Here is an 18,692-nt window from a genome sequence, read left to right on the forward strand (position 1 = left end):
ATAAGTGAATCTGTGGGACAAAAAGCTATACAACACTGTTTTGTTTTTTTTTTAATTTTATTTGGGGGGGGGCTATGTGTCAGGTGTGTGCTGCACCTGAGCGTGATGCGGTACCGGTAAATCTGTTCTCGGCGCTGTTTGCCTAACTCGGACTGACTGGGCAGGTCTAAAACCCTGACGAAAGCGCATAGACAGATTACGCAATTTACTGACGAATGTTAATTAAAACTATTCTTTTGCCGATGATAAAGAATATACAATAATATGTTATAATAATAAATTTGTTACAGCACAATTTATGTTCAAATATCTGTTACTGAAAGAGTTATAACGTTGCAACATCAATGCTAGTTTCATTAGCCCGTCAATGAGCACCCCCCTTGGTGTATGTATCTCGACGTCATGCTTTCTGCACATGCGTGTCATATCTCAGATACTTTGAATTTGCTTTTGTAAGTTGAATGAGTTCATAAAAAGATCAGATTTAACAAAAAAATCGGAATTGGGCATCACGCCCCTTGCAGTGTGAACGTAGCATAAATTAGTCCACTGGAGTTAAAATACAACTTTTGTGTGTGCAGTACACTTTCAATTCACTTTATACATGAAAACGCAAGATTACAAGCAGGAAACTGTTTGGAGTAGGTTATATGGCTAGAAAATGACACCGTGGTTCAATGACTTGTACTACAAAGCAGCTATTTTTAAACAAGTGACAATGAACATCTGAAAATAATCCACTTTGATCATTTATGGAAGGAAGATTTAACAAGAGTTAACAAGTCTCTCAATAACAAATGCGCAGTCCAATGTTGTGTGTGAGCGTGTGTGTGTCATATAAAGCAGACAATTGAAACCTAACGCAGACACAAATGTTGACATGAGAATAGCCAGGCGTTGGCCTTTATCACAGGAAGACAAAACATCACTATACATTGTAACTGTTGAGATTCATACATTATAAGGGGAACATTTTTTCCCCAATAAATATGCTCGCATGGGAGACAGGATGTAAGCAACCTCAGCTTCAGCAGATTCAAATAAAGGGAAATGATTCAAAGACTCCACGGGAATCAATTAAACAGAAACAGATCGGATTTCAATTACGTTTCAACACTTAAATCGTGACTGCTGTAAACTGTTTTAAGGAATGGGCGTCTTCACATTGGTTTGAAAATGTCACAATCTCAACAGTATCCACAGGATTGTCAATTTTGGGAATAAAGCGGTCACCGTGGGCTTTTTTTTTTTTTTGTTCCCTCTAAGGGGTGGGGCATATTTCACTTCCACTAGGGAAACGCACGAAAAACAAAGTTTGCCAACTTAGCCGGTTTCTAACATTCGATGAAAGAAGGCAAAAAGAGAGAGTATTTGTTTTGTGCTCCTGCCTTCTCATACTCGCGCTCGTGCGCCCACGATCGCGCGCGGCGTCCACGCACAAGTTGCTCTGCGCTGGGGACTTTTTCCCCCCACAAGAGTCCGTCAAATCCTCGCCCTCATCCCGCCCGTGGGAGCCGCACACACAAACACTCACACTAGACAAGGCTAGTGACGGCCGCTGCAAAACGCCAACTCGCGACCGATCGCTTCGGACCCAGCCACGTCCGAGCGACTGTGAAAGCTGTCGGCGGTCCGCCAAAGTGTAAAAGTTAAATTCAAGTGGCCTCTCAAGGACACTGCAGCCCACTGTCAGCAGCCTCTCCGTGGCGACGCGCGCGGACGGGCGTGTTGCCCCGCGAGGTGAAGTCGAGTCAAAATGGAGGAAAAGCGCGAGAGACTTTTACCTTTTTGCTGTTTCTGCTGTTAAAGCCGCTGTACGGGTTGATTCCTGCCCTTGGCGGTACGGAGAGCAGCATTTTTCTCGGCGCTATGTCCGGAGCGGCGAGCACTGCCCAGGCTGCCAGCTGACGTCAGCAGCTGGGGAAGTGAGTGCCTGGAGTCCCGCTGCTTGACTGCGAGTGGTGCTGCTGCTACGGGACACGACCGGAGGAGGGGAGAGGAGAGGAGAGGAGGGGAGGGCCGAGCTAGGCAAGGGGAGGAGTACTCCTTCGCACGGCTCCAGGTGGTCGTCTGCCGCTCTTGGTGGGATTACGGTGTTCCCGCGCTACGTCGCAGTTCGGTTACTGCGGCTTTACTCTTACTCCTCATTGCAGTTTTCATTAGTGGCTATAACTTCATCCAGACCTGTCACCAGAGCCGAGCCTTATGGGGGCGGGGGAGATGGGGGGTAATTGGTGCGGGGCAAATTATTATTAAAGGGACACTTAACCAGAGCTGGGCACATGACCCTTTTTTGACGGTCAGTCCCCCGCCCTCCGGCTGCAATCTCAGTACCCACCCGGGTTTGACCTTCCGGCTTTATTCATAAAAATTGTCGTCCCTCAACCCCATTTCGGGCGGGCTCGACCGTTCCGCCCTAAGGACGGACTGCCTAGGTCTGCAGTTTTCATTTGTGACCATAACTTCATCCAGACCTGTCACCACAGCCCAGCCTTCAAAGGGGCACGTGAAATGCATGGTGGTCATTGGATTATTATTGAAGGGACACTGGGATCATCTTAACATTTTCACTAATGTAATAGGTTTGCATGCTCACTAAAATGCCCCCCCCCCCCAAAAAAAAAGATTCTGTCACGATTCAAGCTTTTTTTGTGATGACATTTACAACACATTGGCACGCCCCCTTTTGGAGCTCCGCTTGTTATTCATTCTGGTATCACCGGTCATCACAGCAAGGAGGCTAGCATCGTAATTTTGTTCACTTTGTCAGTTCTGTTGTTGCGACCGATCGGCTCCAAAATGCTAACGCGCATTCCTACTCTTGTGTACGTCAACCGGTGAAAGTATAAAAGTGTTCGTTTGTTTGGATTTATTGACATAAAACGTGAGCATCTCCACAAAATCAAAACCCTTCAATAAACATTAACAATTGTAACGTTAAACCTTATGTCCACATGATATTATTATCCAGGGATTATTAAAAATACGCTAACGAATTGGACAAGAAGGAGAAAACCACACACTTGAGTAAGGCCGGTTTGTTAAAAAGCGATCAGTAGGAACAGCCGCTGTGTCAGGCTGTCTGCATCAAAGTTTGCTGAGTCATTTACGTCTTGTGCTGCCATTAAAAAGTAATCTCATGGCTCTTGCCAGCCTATATGAGGCACTTGAGCGCTGCTGGCCACTTGCACGGCCACCGCTAAAAGTTGGCAACAGGCGCCAAACAATACAGCCTAATTATGTTGTTTTTCAGCACACTTATTTAGCGATTGAACGTTATTTCAGGACGGCGTTGTAGCAACAATTAGTGACGGCAAAATAGTTTCGACTGCGTTCACAAATTAATGTAATTTAGTCACGGGATGTTCGGATCGGTTGAAGAAATGCTGGTTTGATTCCCAATGACTGCCGCAGTGCCCTTGAGCATCAAACCTACCTCCCCAGCTCTAGCGTTGCAGCACTGATTGTGCTCCCCTTTCACGCGAACATCTCTCCTTGCACGCCTGCTTTTCGGTGCGCTGTGCTACACAATTCACTGCGAGTTGAATTTCCCCTTGAAGGATTAATTATCCATCCATCCATTTTCTATGATGCGTATCCTATTCAGAGTAAAATGGAGGATATGCCAGTCAATCTCGGGGAGCATATAGAGACAGGCAACCATTCGCGCGCATATTCACACCATCTCTGAGTGAGAAGTGAACTCACAGTGCCTCCACTGAAGTCAGGCGAGTGCGCCACGATGTCATCAGTTGCCCCTGAGTATGAAAAATGAAAAAAATGTGTTTATTTTGATCGCCAACATTTGCAGACATGTGGCATTCAAATCACCATGGCACTTCTTCACATTAATATGCATGCATATGCAAATTAATATGAAAAAAATGAAAATGTGTATTAACAACTTTGGGATATATATATTTTTTTTTTTACCACATAGGTGCACTTAGGATTTTAATTGAATAGGTAGTTGGTTGTATATTATGGTATAGGACAAATCATGATACAGATGTTTTTCCGAGTTTGCCCCATCATGTATTTTACAAACACCTCAAATATTCGAAATATTCTGCATTAGCAAAACCAAAGTAGGGCAATGACGTAACTTGGCGTCCAAACTCTTGTGCAATGAATGAGAGCAATTGATAGGCAAAGGTCACTCACATGATTCCATCTCACGTCACCTTAAGTGAACCAGCTGCCATTCCTACTTCTGTTTGCGATTTACTTTACAGCACAAATGGGATACGAAGCATTTTCACAGAAGACGCAACAAGTTAGAACCAGTGAAACGCCTGATGGGATCTTGAAACGCGTAACATGTGTAAAAAAAAAAAAATTGATCTCCTTTTTTGTGGCTTTTTTTCTGACATGCCTCAAGTAGAAGATTAGAAAACTGACTGAAAGTTTTGTGAGGGAGGATTGATTTGTTTGTCAAAAATACTGAACGTATCAACAATTATCCCCTTACTTTTGCCTGGCTAAATGGATTCCGTTTTGAGGGGGCGGATTTATCACATGCAAATGAGCAATTTCTCATCCCGCCTACTTTATGACTAGGCCAATCGTGAGGTCGTCTTTCTTTATGAGCTTTGGCGTTGTGACAAGCCAGGGGCTCGTACTAGCCCAGCGTTAAAAAATAAACATGTTTGTATCAAAATTTTCACTCATGGAGGCAGCACTTCTTTGGTGCTCCCAATCTCGGCTGTTTGCTGTCATTAATCTGAATTGACACAGCAGCTCCACCTACCTTTTGACATGTTAGTGCTTTGTCAAGTCTGCCTGCCGCTTGAAAGTGTATCTTTACCCAGCATAGCAACTATGTCAGTGGTGTAGGACCTCAACACGAGAGTGTTATTCTGTAAATCATTACATACAGTCATTATATCATTAAAAATAGAATGAAAAATAATTCAACAGTTTTCGTCACCAGCACGGTACAAATTTTAGTCGTTCTTTGCAGAAGATAAATACTATATGACGAGGCGCTTTTATATTGTCTGTCTACATGCAATGCTGCACCGTTTGTAGTGAAAATGTTAGAGCACCGCGGCATAGAGGGTGTTTAACGCTAGCATTCATTTAGTGGACTGAAAGGCTAGAGCTATGTGGGTGGTGCTTTAATTCACAAAGTGTAAAGTTTGACAGTAAATGTAACCTGCGAGTGGCAATAAACAGCTTGAAGCCTCTTTTTTTTTGAAGAATAACTGCTGCTTGTTGTGAAGTAAATTGAGTTGAGTTCACTGCCAATATACAGCGCTTGTATCTCAGGTCAGTGCTTGTAAGTCAAAGCAAGATTGATTGTCGGTACTCCAGCGGGTTGAGTCCCATGTAAGGCACCATTGTATTTCGCTTTGGTGAAATGATTTCATAAAGTGAATGAGTTGGTGATCTTGGAAATTCTAAAAATATTGGAGTTTTTGTTCGCATTGTAATGTCATTGTTTTGTGTTTTTCTCTCGCATGATACATTTGAAATGAAAATGTTCAGTAAAGAAAGTTTTTGAGGGGGGAAAATGTGGTGGGTTGAGTTGAGTACATCTGCTGCCAACTCTAATGATGCCCTGTAGTTTCCTCTGAAGGTCACAGAGAAACGTTGTTAAACAGCAGACACGCATACATACGCACACACGCACGGCGGGCACTAAACCTAAAAGTCTCAGCGTTGGTGCGTGAATGTCCTCAAGTCACCTTTCCCGTCATATTCATGCTTTGTTTTGTCCTAGACTGTCGGATATACTTTTACTTCTATATTTAAATGTCTTTTCACTTTCTCCTGTTGCTCCAGATTGGCCGGGAGATGAATCCCTGGGCAGATGGCGGCTGAAACCCGACGCCTAAAAGGCAGTGGCATTCAAATGAATCACCACAAGGTAATTAATTCACTGCATTGCAAAGAATGGCTCTGCCAGTTTTACCCAGAAAGCACTTTCAAATCATCGTATGCTCCATCTGCCTCACATTACAGCATGTTTTATGACATCATGACAGCGCCATATGAATATGACATACGAGGAACCGAGACGCTAAAAGCAGGAGACGTGAGAATTCGATCTGAAAATTTCAATCATTTTACGCTTAAATTTCTTCAACGGTGGGCGTGACGCTAAAAAACCCTGCATCGCTCATCACACCTAAAGTTTGACGCAGAATATTTGCATAATGAAGAAACATAATCAATTCTACTCATATACAAATCGTAGATCACCTCACTCAAAAAGCATTTAAATCATTCCATACTATAACTTTATAGCTTTCATAAAATAAAAAAAAATAAATAAAAAAAATCTTCATTGGCTTCCTAAACTGCATGTTCCAACCTAATCTGCCGGAGAGCAAATTTCCGTGTCCACACCCCCGCTACATGGCCACTATTTGAACAGTTGACGGAAAAAATGCAATTTTGATGAGGACAATTTTGCAGTGTTAACAGTTTTTGTTGGCTCATGATTCCTTCAATGCAGCAGGATGTGCCTTCGCGAGTGTGTGTGTGTGTTTCATTGTTGCGCTGAGCACAACCTATAAGTAAGTCAAGCACAACCGGCCTCTTTGACATCAACATTGTTTGCACATCAACAGGCTCGTTGCTATGTAACCGCGCCCCCTCCAAACGGAGTCTTCTGGCCTGGGAATCCATACTCAGCATTAGGAGAAAGTCATTCGATGTGATTGTGTATTACGCAATTGTTACTTAATAGTTTTGTTTAAGATAGTTGCATTGTCCTGGTTGAAAGGAACGTTCAAATTTTGGCTCGGTCATTCAATCAATGGGATCGAAAGGCGACACAATTTCAGCGCTCACATTTCGCTACCATCCACCTCAAGGACAAAAGTATACGCACGGGAAAGGCCGCACAAAGCGTCGATTCAGTGGGCGTGACCCTTGCTGATCAAAGTGGACTGTTGTTTGGGTGGGAGGAAGGCGAGCTTGTGTGTGTGTGTGTGTGTTCGTATGTAAATAGAATAAAACTGGCGTGCAAGGGTTCAATAAGTTCATGTGTGGCTGGTGAGACTGTCAAGTTGGGGTTCAAGGTCACATGAGTGGAAAGTGCATGAAAGAAAGCAGACATCAATGGTGTATGAATAAAAGGAAATGGGTGGGGGGTGGGGGGGGCTATTTCTTCTTTTTTTTTCCCCCCCGAAAAAATTCACATAATTAAACTTCCAAAGTCAAACACAAATCATTCCGAGGCACTGGTTAACTTCCAAGTTGTCCGACTTTAAAAATCACATTTTCCGCAGGAATTCATTTGTTCCAGGCTTAAACTCGCGCTATCATAAATTTTGTAAAGAATTGTTTTAAATTACATTTTAACATTCTTTACTATTATGACAGCTCGGATTTAGATTTAGGATTCACACACTCCACCCATGTGCTCCTGATCCGGCCCCTCTGTCAAATTTTAGAACCCATTGTGGCCCGCCAATCAAAAAGTTTGCCCACCTCTGTTATACATGAAGGTTAATTTACGATTGGAAGAAAAATTAAAATATTTAATATAATAACCGGAATGAGCAAAAGAAATATGTCCACATTAATGAATATTAAAGTGCACCGAGGAGGACCAGTTCCAAGTTTTGTGAATGCTCTTATTGAGGCAACTCAAATTAAAACAAAAACAACTATTTTTGAAACAAGGAACTCTAAACACTGCGTGAAGAGCAAATCTGTCTCCAGTCTTGACTAAAGTTTTTTTTTTTAGTAACACATATAAGCACTACTATGAATAATAGAACCAAGCAAAGTACAAAAAACAACAAAAAAAACCCCAGCAAATTCAGATCTAATCCAAACAAGAAAAAATGATCATCAAGATGTTAGTACGGTGCGTAGTGTGTAATTGATCATAAACAGACCACCAAGTTATTTTTCTTTTACAAAGTTGTATAACAAAGCACCCAAAGCTGTTCCACAAAGCATCCAAAACTGTTCCAAATGCTGCACATCTGCTTTTGTTTCAAGGTATCTTAATATTTAAATCAAGTTGCATTTTAATGAGAAACATCTGGAGCCCGAATCAATGGAGAGGTGCAATTTGCGTCGTCCATGTAGTAAGTATGCCGCGTTGAAGATGTGTGCCAGCAGTGCACCGATAAAGTGATGGATGTACTGGCTTCACACCAGAGTAGTCAGGTTACATGTCTGCCCACCAGACCACACACACACACACACACACTCACGCGCGCAAACGCACACACTTAGACAATCACTCACGCCTTTCCCGTGGCTGGAATGTGTTTTGTAAGGCATGTGTGAAAGAGGACGTTTGGGATGGTTTGGTGTAGAAGGAGAATAGTACACATCTAAGAACGCATTCAGTATATGCATGTGTGTGTGAGCTCGTAAAAGTATGAGGGGAAATTCCAGCATAGTCTCCCGTTTTAACAGGCACATTTAGACTGTTTGCATTGTGAGGTTTTGTTGATTTCATTGACTGGTATCATATACTAAAGTGAAACATGAAATGAATAAGTCTACACACCCCTCTTCAAATGTTTTTTTTTGTGTGTGATACAAAAACAACGAGACCAAGCTACACAGCAACAAAAATCCCCAAAACATTTTAAAGAGAATTAGTGAATATACAGTAAAAAAATTCTGATGATGTGGTTGCAAAAGTGTGCACACCCTCTTATAACTGGAACGCAGCTATCGTCAAAATGAACCAATCACAAACTTAAGATCATGTTTAAAGGGCGTCAGTCCACAACTGCCACCATTTTACATGCTTCTCATCAACCCTGAATAAAGTTCAGCTGTTCAAGTGTTTTTTTTTCCCCCCCAGACATTTTTGTAATCGCATTTTACAGCACAAGCCTTAACAGCTGAAAGTTGTTCAAAGGTATCAGTCAGGAGAAAGGCTGCAGCAGAATTTCCAAGGCAGTGAAGAATGTCGTCATCCATATAAGGAAATATGGCACAATAGTAACATTACCCAGAACAGACGCCACTCCCAAAGTGATGCAAAAATAAGAAGAAAATGTGTCAGGTAGGCTGCCAAGAGACAGACAGCAACACTGATGGAATTGCAGGAATTACTGGCAAGTATTGGCAGTTTAGTATATGTGACAACAATCTCTTCAGGCTGGTCTTAAAACAAAAAACATCCAATCATGGCTACAATTTGCAATTTGTGACTGAATGCTTCGTAATGAAAGCAAGCTGCATCTGTTCCCTTTGGTGTTGCTCACTCAATACATTTTATTCAATATGTTTGCATTCTTAAACCTTATTATTTGACAGGATAATCCCCCCTCGTTCCAATTGAGTGAAGACCATGACAATTCACATCCTGAATCAGACAATACAAAAGCAAACTTTCCTCAAAATGATCCTTTTTGACTTTCAAGAATCTCTGAAGTGGACTATTTAGTCTAACTGGAAGTAACATGAGCAGTGGCTTTGCGGAGGTAGAAAGAAAAGCCCAACGAAGGAGCGGGAGGAAGGGGGCAAGGGCAGGCAAAGGAGAGAGAGAGGAGGGAGAGGGGGGGGGGACTAAACGGATGGGGGATGGTCTGTTTGTGCATGCCTGGAATTCTTTAGGTGTTATCAGCATATCCCGCTGCATAATTGCTGGCTTCAAGGAAGAAGAGGGAGGGGTATGAGAGCAACAGGGAAACATGGTGACGCTTCCTCCCTTGACTGCGTTGACCACAAAGGAGTCAGGGGGGGCAAGATCTTTGAACTGCAATGCTGACGTTTCCGCCGTTGCTATTCTTGTCTCATTAAGACAAAGGACGTATTTGACTTTCCAGCTCCGTGAAAACAAAACCAATCCGAGAAGCACATGTGGGGAAGCTGACAGTGGCTACTTTCCTCCCAGTTAAAATACTCTTTTATATTTTTTTTTCTATCTTAGGCGTCTTTGTGCAGGATTGCTTTTGAAATCATTTTAATTATAGAGATGTGATTAATCCGTTCCAAGGTCAAAGTACCACCATGACAATAAACACCACAGACCATGTTTTGAGTAACATTTCAACATTTCTGTCAAAGAAGTATAAAATTATGTTCACCACAGTTAATGAGTTTGTTAAAACAAAGCGTCCAAAGCAAATGTTTTTAAGATTAAAAATAAATGAACCATTGGCTGCTTTCTTGACATAATACTCCTATTTGCAGTGGATATATAAAAAGTCTACACACCCCTGTTCAAATGCTACATTTTGAGGTATGAAAAACAAAATGATGCAGGTTAGGAAATTCAACCCTTTTCCCATCATTAATGTGTCCAATAACATGTTTCACGCATTTGGGAGGAAAATTGGAATCTTTTTGAGAGGAGATGTAAAAATAAACACCTGAGATAACGCTCTAAAAAAATAGTTGTGTCAATTTGTTTAACTTTGTGCATTGTTTTGTACAAAACTGCTCAAATCTTTGGGTTGATTTCTGCCAAAATAACCCAGAAAGTTGGTTCGAATAAACCCAAATATTGGATTGGTCCAAAAATTGTGTTATTTTTGACTCAACTGTTTTTTTTTTAGAGTGAATATAGTTGCACAAGTGTGCACACCCTCTAATAACTGGGGCGTGGTTGTGTTCAGAATTTACAGATTACAGACCCAAGTTGCTAATTTATTTATTTATTTATTTATTATTTTTAAATGCCCCTCACGCCCAAATAATGGGCAGATGTTCTAATCGGATTTTCCTGACTTTTTATTTATTTATTTTTTTTTAACGATGACTTGTATTGGGAACTGTTCATAATTTCTTCTGTCAAAGGCACCATTTCCAAATAAAGAAATACGACCCTAGAGCATGATGCTACCACCACCAATCTTTTAATTTTACCCTAACAAAGTCTCACAAACAAATTATTTATAAATTAATAATTTATTTTGACTAAATTACATTAAATACATTCTGAGCATTTCAGGTTTTACTGTATTGACTCCACCTTCTTCTTTCCGAACTACCCTGACTCATTTCTTTCCTGATTATTTTTCAATCTGAGTCATTCCCGCTGTTATGCAGTAACATTCAAATTGCAGTTTACTCAAAGCGCAGACTTTCGTGCTGGTGTACGATTAGCGGTTTCCTGTGTCACCCCCCCCCTCGACCCATTCACAATGAGCAAATGGATAGGTATGAATAGTAAAAAAAAAAAAAAAAGTCCTTTTCCAGCATTAGTTTGCATTCCTCACAAAATGGCTGCGGTGCATGAGAGAGTAACTGCGTTGGTGGGACGCGCACACACAGGATGTGATTCCAGGAACTTTGATTGATGAGATAATCCATCTGGCTCAGAGGCAAAGAAGGGGAGGAGCAGGGGAAGGGCGGGAGAAAGGGAGAGTGTAGAACATGAGCGATGGTGTTGCTCCAAATCATGATGCCGTTTCGAGATTTATGCATGTGCTTGCTTACAGCAGGCACACTTGTGGATATGCTGGCTCCGGTTAGTTGGAGTGGGGAAAAAAAACAAACAAAGCGACTGTCAGGATCTATCTTTTCTTAAACATCACATACGTTGACAGTGTTTCTCGATGGTCGATGCCTGTTCCCGGCTTCTATCAGCGCTGCAGCAAAGTGGGTGGAGATGCATCACGGATGGGAGAATGACAGATGAAATACTTGCCCCAGTCATGACATAAGCCAGACGAATGGTGTTTTGGCTTTCTCGTCGTGGACAAGTGGCCCAGTAGAGCAGGCCCGAGGCTAATCTCGAGCAATACTCCACAATTCGACATGACCGCTTTTCCCCGCCTGTTATTTCCCAGTTGGATTACTGAAACTTTGTGTTTCCGATGTCAGTACGTATTCCAAGGAGCGGTCTTTATACAGTCATTTTACACTTTTGCTCTGTGAATAGTAACAGTGCTGTTTACTCAAAAACCTTAATCATCTTTCAGTCAATCAGTAATATGACATTAAGGATGGTCTGCAAAACAAACGGTTCGATTTTTTTTTAGGCAGGGCGGAACGACTGCATCATGTGCAGACTGCAGTATCTGTACGGGATGCGCAAAAGGGCACTGAGCGATTCCCCTCAGATAAAAGTATCATGTTACAGCATGATGCTGCAGAGGCACGAATCAATACACTGCAGCTACTCATGAAAGATAAATTAGTTCAAAGATGAATAAGAAGTGGCATAGGGATGGGGATTTTGATACATTTCTTGGAGGCTTACTCTTTGAATGTTCTGAACTTCTGTTTCCATACTCGTCCTAGTTTGAACAGTTTAATGCTGGACAGAGGGGAGGTGCCACAGTGGAGATTTTTTGCGTTGATTTGGCAGAACTTCACGTAACTCACGTGTACTTATTTAATGAGAAAACAAATGCTGGGGGTAAAGTCTCTGCAAAACTTTCCACCTCATTAATCCTCAATTGCTTTACTACACGATAATTCAACGATTAATTCCACGCGCTCGACAAAATTCTCAACAATCCTGTTCGACCGTATCAAGTTAGTGACTGCATGTTGGTCTCACATTCCCTTTTGGATGTGATTTCATCCTTGAAAAAAACACAAATTTAACAAGGCTTTTTACATGCTGTCCATAATGTTTGACACGTAATTGGTTTTGCGAATATGATTTGTTTGTTTTATTCACCAAATTTTCCTCTGTCATCTTTCCAAAGAATGTGTTTCTATAACATTGGAGGTATCTTGGATGTCTAATCTGTCATGAGTGTTCTTAAATATTCCCATGTGTTTTGTTCGTTGTAAAAGTTCTATATTTTCTATTTCGGACTTTTATTGGGTTTTTCTTCTGCCATCATCCGCTTGAGTTGTTTTCTGCTTCTGTGAAAATAATTTTAAGGTTTATTGAAGACGCCGGATCGCAAAAAGTCGGCTTTGGAATTCTTTGTGGATGTACATACCAATTGGTTTTACATTTTCACTAACAAATATATATCATGCTTAGAATAGCTGCTTTTCTATTTTGTTGAGGTTCGAGGTGGTCTCATTCACTACGGCTTGGGTTTTGCTGCCATCTGCTGGTGAATTGTAAAAAGAAAAAAAAAAGAAAAATATTGACTGCCGTGGTTCAGGTTAAAACAAAGACATACTTTGAAAAGGAGCCACAACTTGGTAGTGCGAGTTTGACAAAAGCACACTAAATGATTTTGTTGATATTTAATTTAACTTTAAATCAACCTGTACACTCAATAAAATATAATGATTGAGTTCAGCTAAATTAAATTGTGGCAGTCTAACCGAAAGTATAGATTCCTTTTTCCTTAGATTGAATTTATTTGCTCGGTATGTTCCCATTGCTCAATAAGTAAACGTAGCTTTCCTGTCTCGTCCACTGCATTTCTGTTTGAGTACTGCCAGACTGGGCAAAAACATCTGGCATGACCACATTTGCAAGCACCAATGAAAGTGCTAAAATAAGCAAGCCACTGCTTTAAAAAAAAAAAAAAAAAAAGTCAAGAATGTGACGAGAAAGTGAAAATGCCTGTAAAAGCTAGTCATTTTTCTTTGTGTGATTGAATAACTGGCCAAGGTAAAGTGGTGGGCTGGAGACCAAACAGTCATTTTGGCGGTGAGTTAGAGCAACACCCACCACCACCTCACCATCCCCCCTCACACGAAGAAAGAACCCTTTGTTCCTCTCCACATTGACATTGGGAAGCCTGAAGGCGTCACTGTTGGGCAGCTTTTCACATGTCTGGCAAATGTGCATGTGGAGGCTGTACCAAAACAAAATAACCAGCAATTAAATTGTACATTTACACAATTACATTACTATTACTATTGCATTAGACTATATTGAAATTATTTTAAAGTAACTTGGTTACACAATCTGCAAATGTGTATGCATCATTGCACACACTCAGAAGACAGAAACTTAAAGTATCGGTCCAGCCGTGAGCGCCCATTTTTCACCAACAAACACAGTTTATTTTTTGATCAGGGAACTGAAATGAATTATGATTTGCCCGCCTGCTGGCAGCTGTCAGCCACCGTCAGCCTGCTTTCGCGTAACAAAATATCCGAAATATAAACAGTCGGGGTTCGTGTGCACATTCTTGCTAATGTGTTGTGATCACCTGATCATTAGCGATGCAGTGAGAAATTACTCCATTTGTGAAAAGCTGATGCTTTACTCAGTTGCTGCAGAATTAATTGACATTTTGAAATTCAGAATGTTTTTGAAACTTTTTAAAAGATGAAGTCTAATAATGTGAGAATAGTTTGAATGGTCTGGGTAGATTGAGAAATGTACAAGGAGCAGAGGAGGTAAAAATATAAAATATCGGTATTGATTTGGGGATTTTGTCATGGAAAATGTGGTTTACAGCGGGGATTTGTGGCCTATGAAAAATACTTTCCGATATGCCACAAATACCCTGAAAAGTTTGATGTTGTATGCTTGAATTAATAGGTAGAGGAATGTGCAAAATCAACCAAATTTGGTGTCTGCATTCATTTGTATGGGAAAGATTTGTTTTTCATGGAAAATGGGAAAAGCTGAAGAGTTCCCAATATGCCCTGAATGAGCTCAACATTTTATTTTTATAAATTAGTTGAAAACAGAGGACAAAACAAAAGTGGGGATAATAATACTACTACTACTAATAATAATAATAATGATAATAATAATTAATAATAATATTAGTTAATAATGTTACCTAATAATAATAATAACAACAATAATAATAATAATAATAACTATAAATATAAAGATTTTTGATTCACGAGTTAAAAACATTTTTAAGGAGGAAATTAAATGGGAATTTATGGGAAATAGTTGTAAATAAATGTATTAATTGAGAAGAATTTATAAACTTTAATATTGGCACTTTTAAGGAACTTGGAGGAATTAAATTATATTTTGACAAACTAGTCAAAAGTTTTTTTATGATTGTATAAAAAAATGAGATCCTTTGGATTTACATAATCCGAACATTCACATGATTAAATATGGTAAACTAATGTAATTTTCCTGTGTTTTTCTAAAAAATAAGCATATCTGTTAGTTTAACACATTTTAATCATGTTTGCAGGATGAGGAGTTCTGTTTTTTGAATGGGGTGAGGGATAATTAATAATTAACTAAAAAAATCATGTTTCTGTTATTCAATGAAGGATTGCTCAATATAATACGTTAAATGTTAGATTGACAAGAGAGACGGAATGTACTTTATTCAATAACAATATGCTAAAGTTTCGAAAGCTTTGAGTACAAGTAAATACTTAATTGTTATTTAACGTCTCAATGTTTATATTCATATGTATATTTTTACATTTATATTTAAGTACGATATCTTTCCACGAATTCAACCAAATTTCCCCATCTTACTTCCCATGGAAATTCCCGGAAACTTTCTGGAAAACTACCGTAAATCTTCCTCCTCTACGATATAAACAATTCGAACAATGCATGGAGAAGAGCCTCATTTGTGGATTTATGCATGCGATGGAGGTTTGGAGTGCTTGGAGAGGAGGTGGAGGAGGAGGAAGAAGAAGAGGAGGAGGAGGAGGAGGAGGAGGCGGCGGAGGAGGGCCAGCCGACGTCACTCATCAGCCCGCTGGTTGACCGCGCTTGGAGCCTCCACCTCCTGCTCGTCAATCTGTGGCCAACGGCGGCAGAGGCAAGCGGCTAAGTGAGCGAGCTCAACCTTCCACCAGCTTCTTGACGCACTCCACTCGCCTCTTCTACCGGAACGAAGAGAACACCCGACCCATCACCTCCCCCCCCCACCCCTTGGACGAGTTGCACGATTAGCGGCTCCAAAAGCCAGGCTAGCTGCGCCCGCTAGCCTTCGAGAGGGTGGCCGGGCTGTCCATGCATCCGGGGAGCCCCGAGGCAGCCCCGGGCTGGCTGGGAGAAGACCGAGCCGGAAGCGTTGAGCCCTGACACGCAGCGGCGGCGGATGCCCGGCGAGGAGCATCTACTCGCCTGTCTGCAACCAACCAGAGTGACAGCTCCAAGAGGCGATTGATGACTAATATTCTCTCCGGATAGAGCACAACAATGTTGCGCACAGCGGCCAACGTGCTGGCAGCGGGATTGCTCGTCTTAGGAATGTTGCACAGCTCGGAAGTCGTCTCACCATCCAGGGCTGTTGATGGTAAGCGGTCTTGTCTTGTTATGCATTCCCTTTCACCTGCTGCTTTGTTTGTGTTTTTTATTTATTTATTTTTTTTACTCATTGTGCTCGACTGCTTGCCCCTGGTTGATGCAACAATTAAAATGGATCTTTTGTTTGGGCCACATGTGAATATTGCATTGTCACTAGTCAGCCTTCGTCTACGAGAGGATGCACATTCACACTGACGGTCATTGAGAAAATGATGGCACAGGCCCCAGGAGCTTTTTTTGCTTTTAGGGAGCACTTAATGCACCGCACGTGTACATTTTTAATGCCAGTGAGTGGTGGTCTTTAAGTCGGTGCTCTCCAAGTGGGGACCCTGGATATTGTGTGCATGCGAATCCTAGCTTGCGGGTCTGCAAAAACAATTTGCAAAAAATATATTTTTCCTGCCAGTTTTTAACAATCGGAAGTCTCTGAACCTTCTTGAAATGTTGCTGCTTCTTTCTACGTTCATTTCTTTAAGGCTGGTTTGGCTATTAGTGCTTAGATGTAGTGCAGGTTTTCATGGACATAGACCATTGGTTCTCAAACTGGGGTCCCCGGGCCATTGGGGGTCAGCAATGTAATTTATGATCAATTATTGCTCTTGTAAAAAGATGAACACTTAAATGTGGCCATTGACTTGCTAATAAAATACTAATAAACCCATTACTCCTTCCTACCTTAGCCTTTTAAAGCCCCGATACACCGTATTTTTTGGACCATAAGCGCACTTAAAAAAAGGTAACTTCCTTAGCATGTCGCGTCGCGATAGCCAAGCAGCTCCGAGACGTACTACGTCACACTTAGCGACGTTGTTTGAAAAAAGAATAAAGAAGGAAATTATCATTGCCATCTGTGAGAGATCTTTACAACACGGCCAGCTACCATGACAAAGACAAAAAAACAAAACAAAACGAGACCAGTCTTGTCGGTGAAACTCCCAACGAATTAACCAAATTAAAACACTCAAATGAATTTGGTGGAACAAATACTCTAACGCTTAAAATTAGAGCTCCAACTGGCACCCTAAAACCACATTTCCAAATCGTGTTGACAGCAGCGAATTGGAAATCACTTCAAATTATGGAATCGTTTTTCTTTTTAGTCTTCTTCTACTTGGCTATTGCTAAATACTTATGGTGCACTTCTTTAGCATGTGGCATCCACATGCTTCTTTTGCATGTGATTTATACTCCGGAGCGGCTTATTGTCGGGAAAAATATGGGAATTGTGACATGCCATCTCATGAATCAGACATTGCTGCAGGACTTTTTTTTTTTTTTTTTTTTTGGTGCAAAAGGTCTTGCATCCATCGGTTCTCTAAACTGCTTATCCACACAATTGGATAGTCTTACTCTTCAGGAAATGAATTTCTAGTTGTACAAGCTAAAAGAGCCCCCTTCTCTTCTTCCTAAGACTGACCTTGCACACCTTCACAGTCTGGAACAACTTCTGGAAACCATTAAAACCTCCCAATCCGACTCACGCACACCTCGCTGTGGTGGCGGAGGAAAAATCTGATTCGCTTTGATTGTGTTCAGTTGAATTGATTGTTTTTAACACGCAGCTACCTCTTCATTGGACCTTTTAACGAATACAAAGCTCCTCTAAAACAAATGAGCATTTGCGTGTGATATATTATTAGATTCTGGAGGTCTTTGAAGGCTTGTCTGTTTTACATCACAAGCTGCATTTTATGAGATTCATGACTCAGCCAAAAAACCTTTGAAGTCATGTTGTTGCACTCGACAAAATCAAGCTCAATTACCACCTTGAATATAGCCGGCAATCGGCAACAAGTCGGCGACAAGCTACCAAATCCACCTTTTACAAGTATTGCCGATACTTTTTGGACGATTCTGAACTCTAACCATGTTTGTTTTTGGGTATCGTCTGTGTGTACGTTGCTCAACTTCGGATATTTGATGTCATGGTTCTTCTTCAGGCTACAAAGCTTTTGAAATTGACTCAATGGCGCCTCTGCTGGTTGTATCCAGGTCGTGCACTCCAGTTTTAACAATGAACCAATCGTTCCATGTGATTTTCTTTTTATTACTCAATGATGACTTCAGTAAGTTATTTTTTGCTCTTAGTGTCATCCCTTTTATTCGATGAATCAACCATGTGTGGTTGATTGTCAGGCCAACATGACTAAAATGATGATTATTTTCATTTATTTATTTATTTATTTTTAAACGCAACATTGTAAAATGTGTTTTTCTCCTGAACAGGTGCATTATGTTTGATTCATTATTGTACGTCAACCTTCTACTAACTCCTCCCAACCATTGACACGTTAACTATTTCTCAAACGTGACAAATCTGGTTCAGAGGATTTAGTGATTTATTTCTTTTTTTTTTTTTTCTGACTTGCAGAGAGGTTTTTTTTTTTTTTTTTGCCATGTGCCGGACCGCCAAAGACTCTTAGTACTGTAGCCAGGCCCCAGGTCACCGGCAAGCCCTTGGTTTAATTGGGTCTAAACTCCTCTTTGTTTCTCAGAGGAGACCTCGGCGAACAGTCTCAGATTGTTCCGAAAACTCTACTAATTGGGGGCTTAGCGGAAAAAGGCCCTAATGAAGGAATTCACATTGCTTCTCTGTACGAAACAATGTCATTGCGAAAACACCCTCCGAGTTTTAGCTACTTGCTAT

The 18,692-nt window shown here is 41.0% G+C and overlaps 2 protein-coding genes across 4 annotated transcripts in view; one reads left to right on the forward strand and one right to left on the reverse strand.

The window, feature by feature from the left end:
• rbms2a (RNA binding motif, single stranded interacting protein 2a) overlaps positions 1-1,953 on the reverse strand; it is a 34,283-nt gene extending 32,330 nt beyond the window's left edge. For both annotated transcript variants that reach the window (XM_088308383.1, XM_088308382.1), the window contains exon 1: positions 1,785-1,953. In XM_088308383.1, coding sequence (XP_088164509.1) covers positions 1,785-1,856 — 72 coding nt within the window. In that variant the 5' untranslated portion in view covers positions 1,857-1,953. The remainder of the gene's footprint in view (positions 1-1,784) is intronic.
• A 13,555-nt stretch (positions 1,954-15,508) lies between these two features.
• Positions 15,509-18,692, forward strand: part of LOC148327219 (low-density lipoprotein receptor-related protein 1-like) — a 95,724-nt gene continuing 92,540 nt past the window's right edge. For both annotated transcript variants that reach the window (XM_088308534.1, XM_088308535.1), the window contains exon 1: positions 15,509-16,034. In XM_088308534.1, coding sequence (XP_088164660.1) covers positions 15,938-16,034 — 97 coding nt within the window. In that variant the 5' untranslated portion in view covers positions 15,509-15,937. The remainder of the gene's footprint in view (positions 16,035-18,692) is intronic.

The sequence above is a fragment of the Idiotropiscis lumnitzeri genome, chromosome 11, assembly GCF_059441095.1.
Source record: "Idiotropiscis lumnitzeri isolate Australia: NSW breed Sydney's pygmy pipehorse chromosome 11, RoL_Ilum_1.0, whole genome shotgun sequence".
NCBI classification, from domain to species: Eukaryota; Metazoa; Chordata; class Actinopteri; order Syngnathiformes; family Syngnathidae; genus Idiotropiscis; species Idiotropiscis lumnitzeri.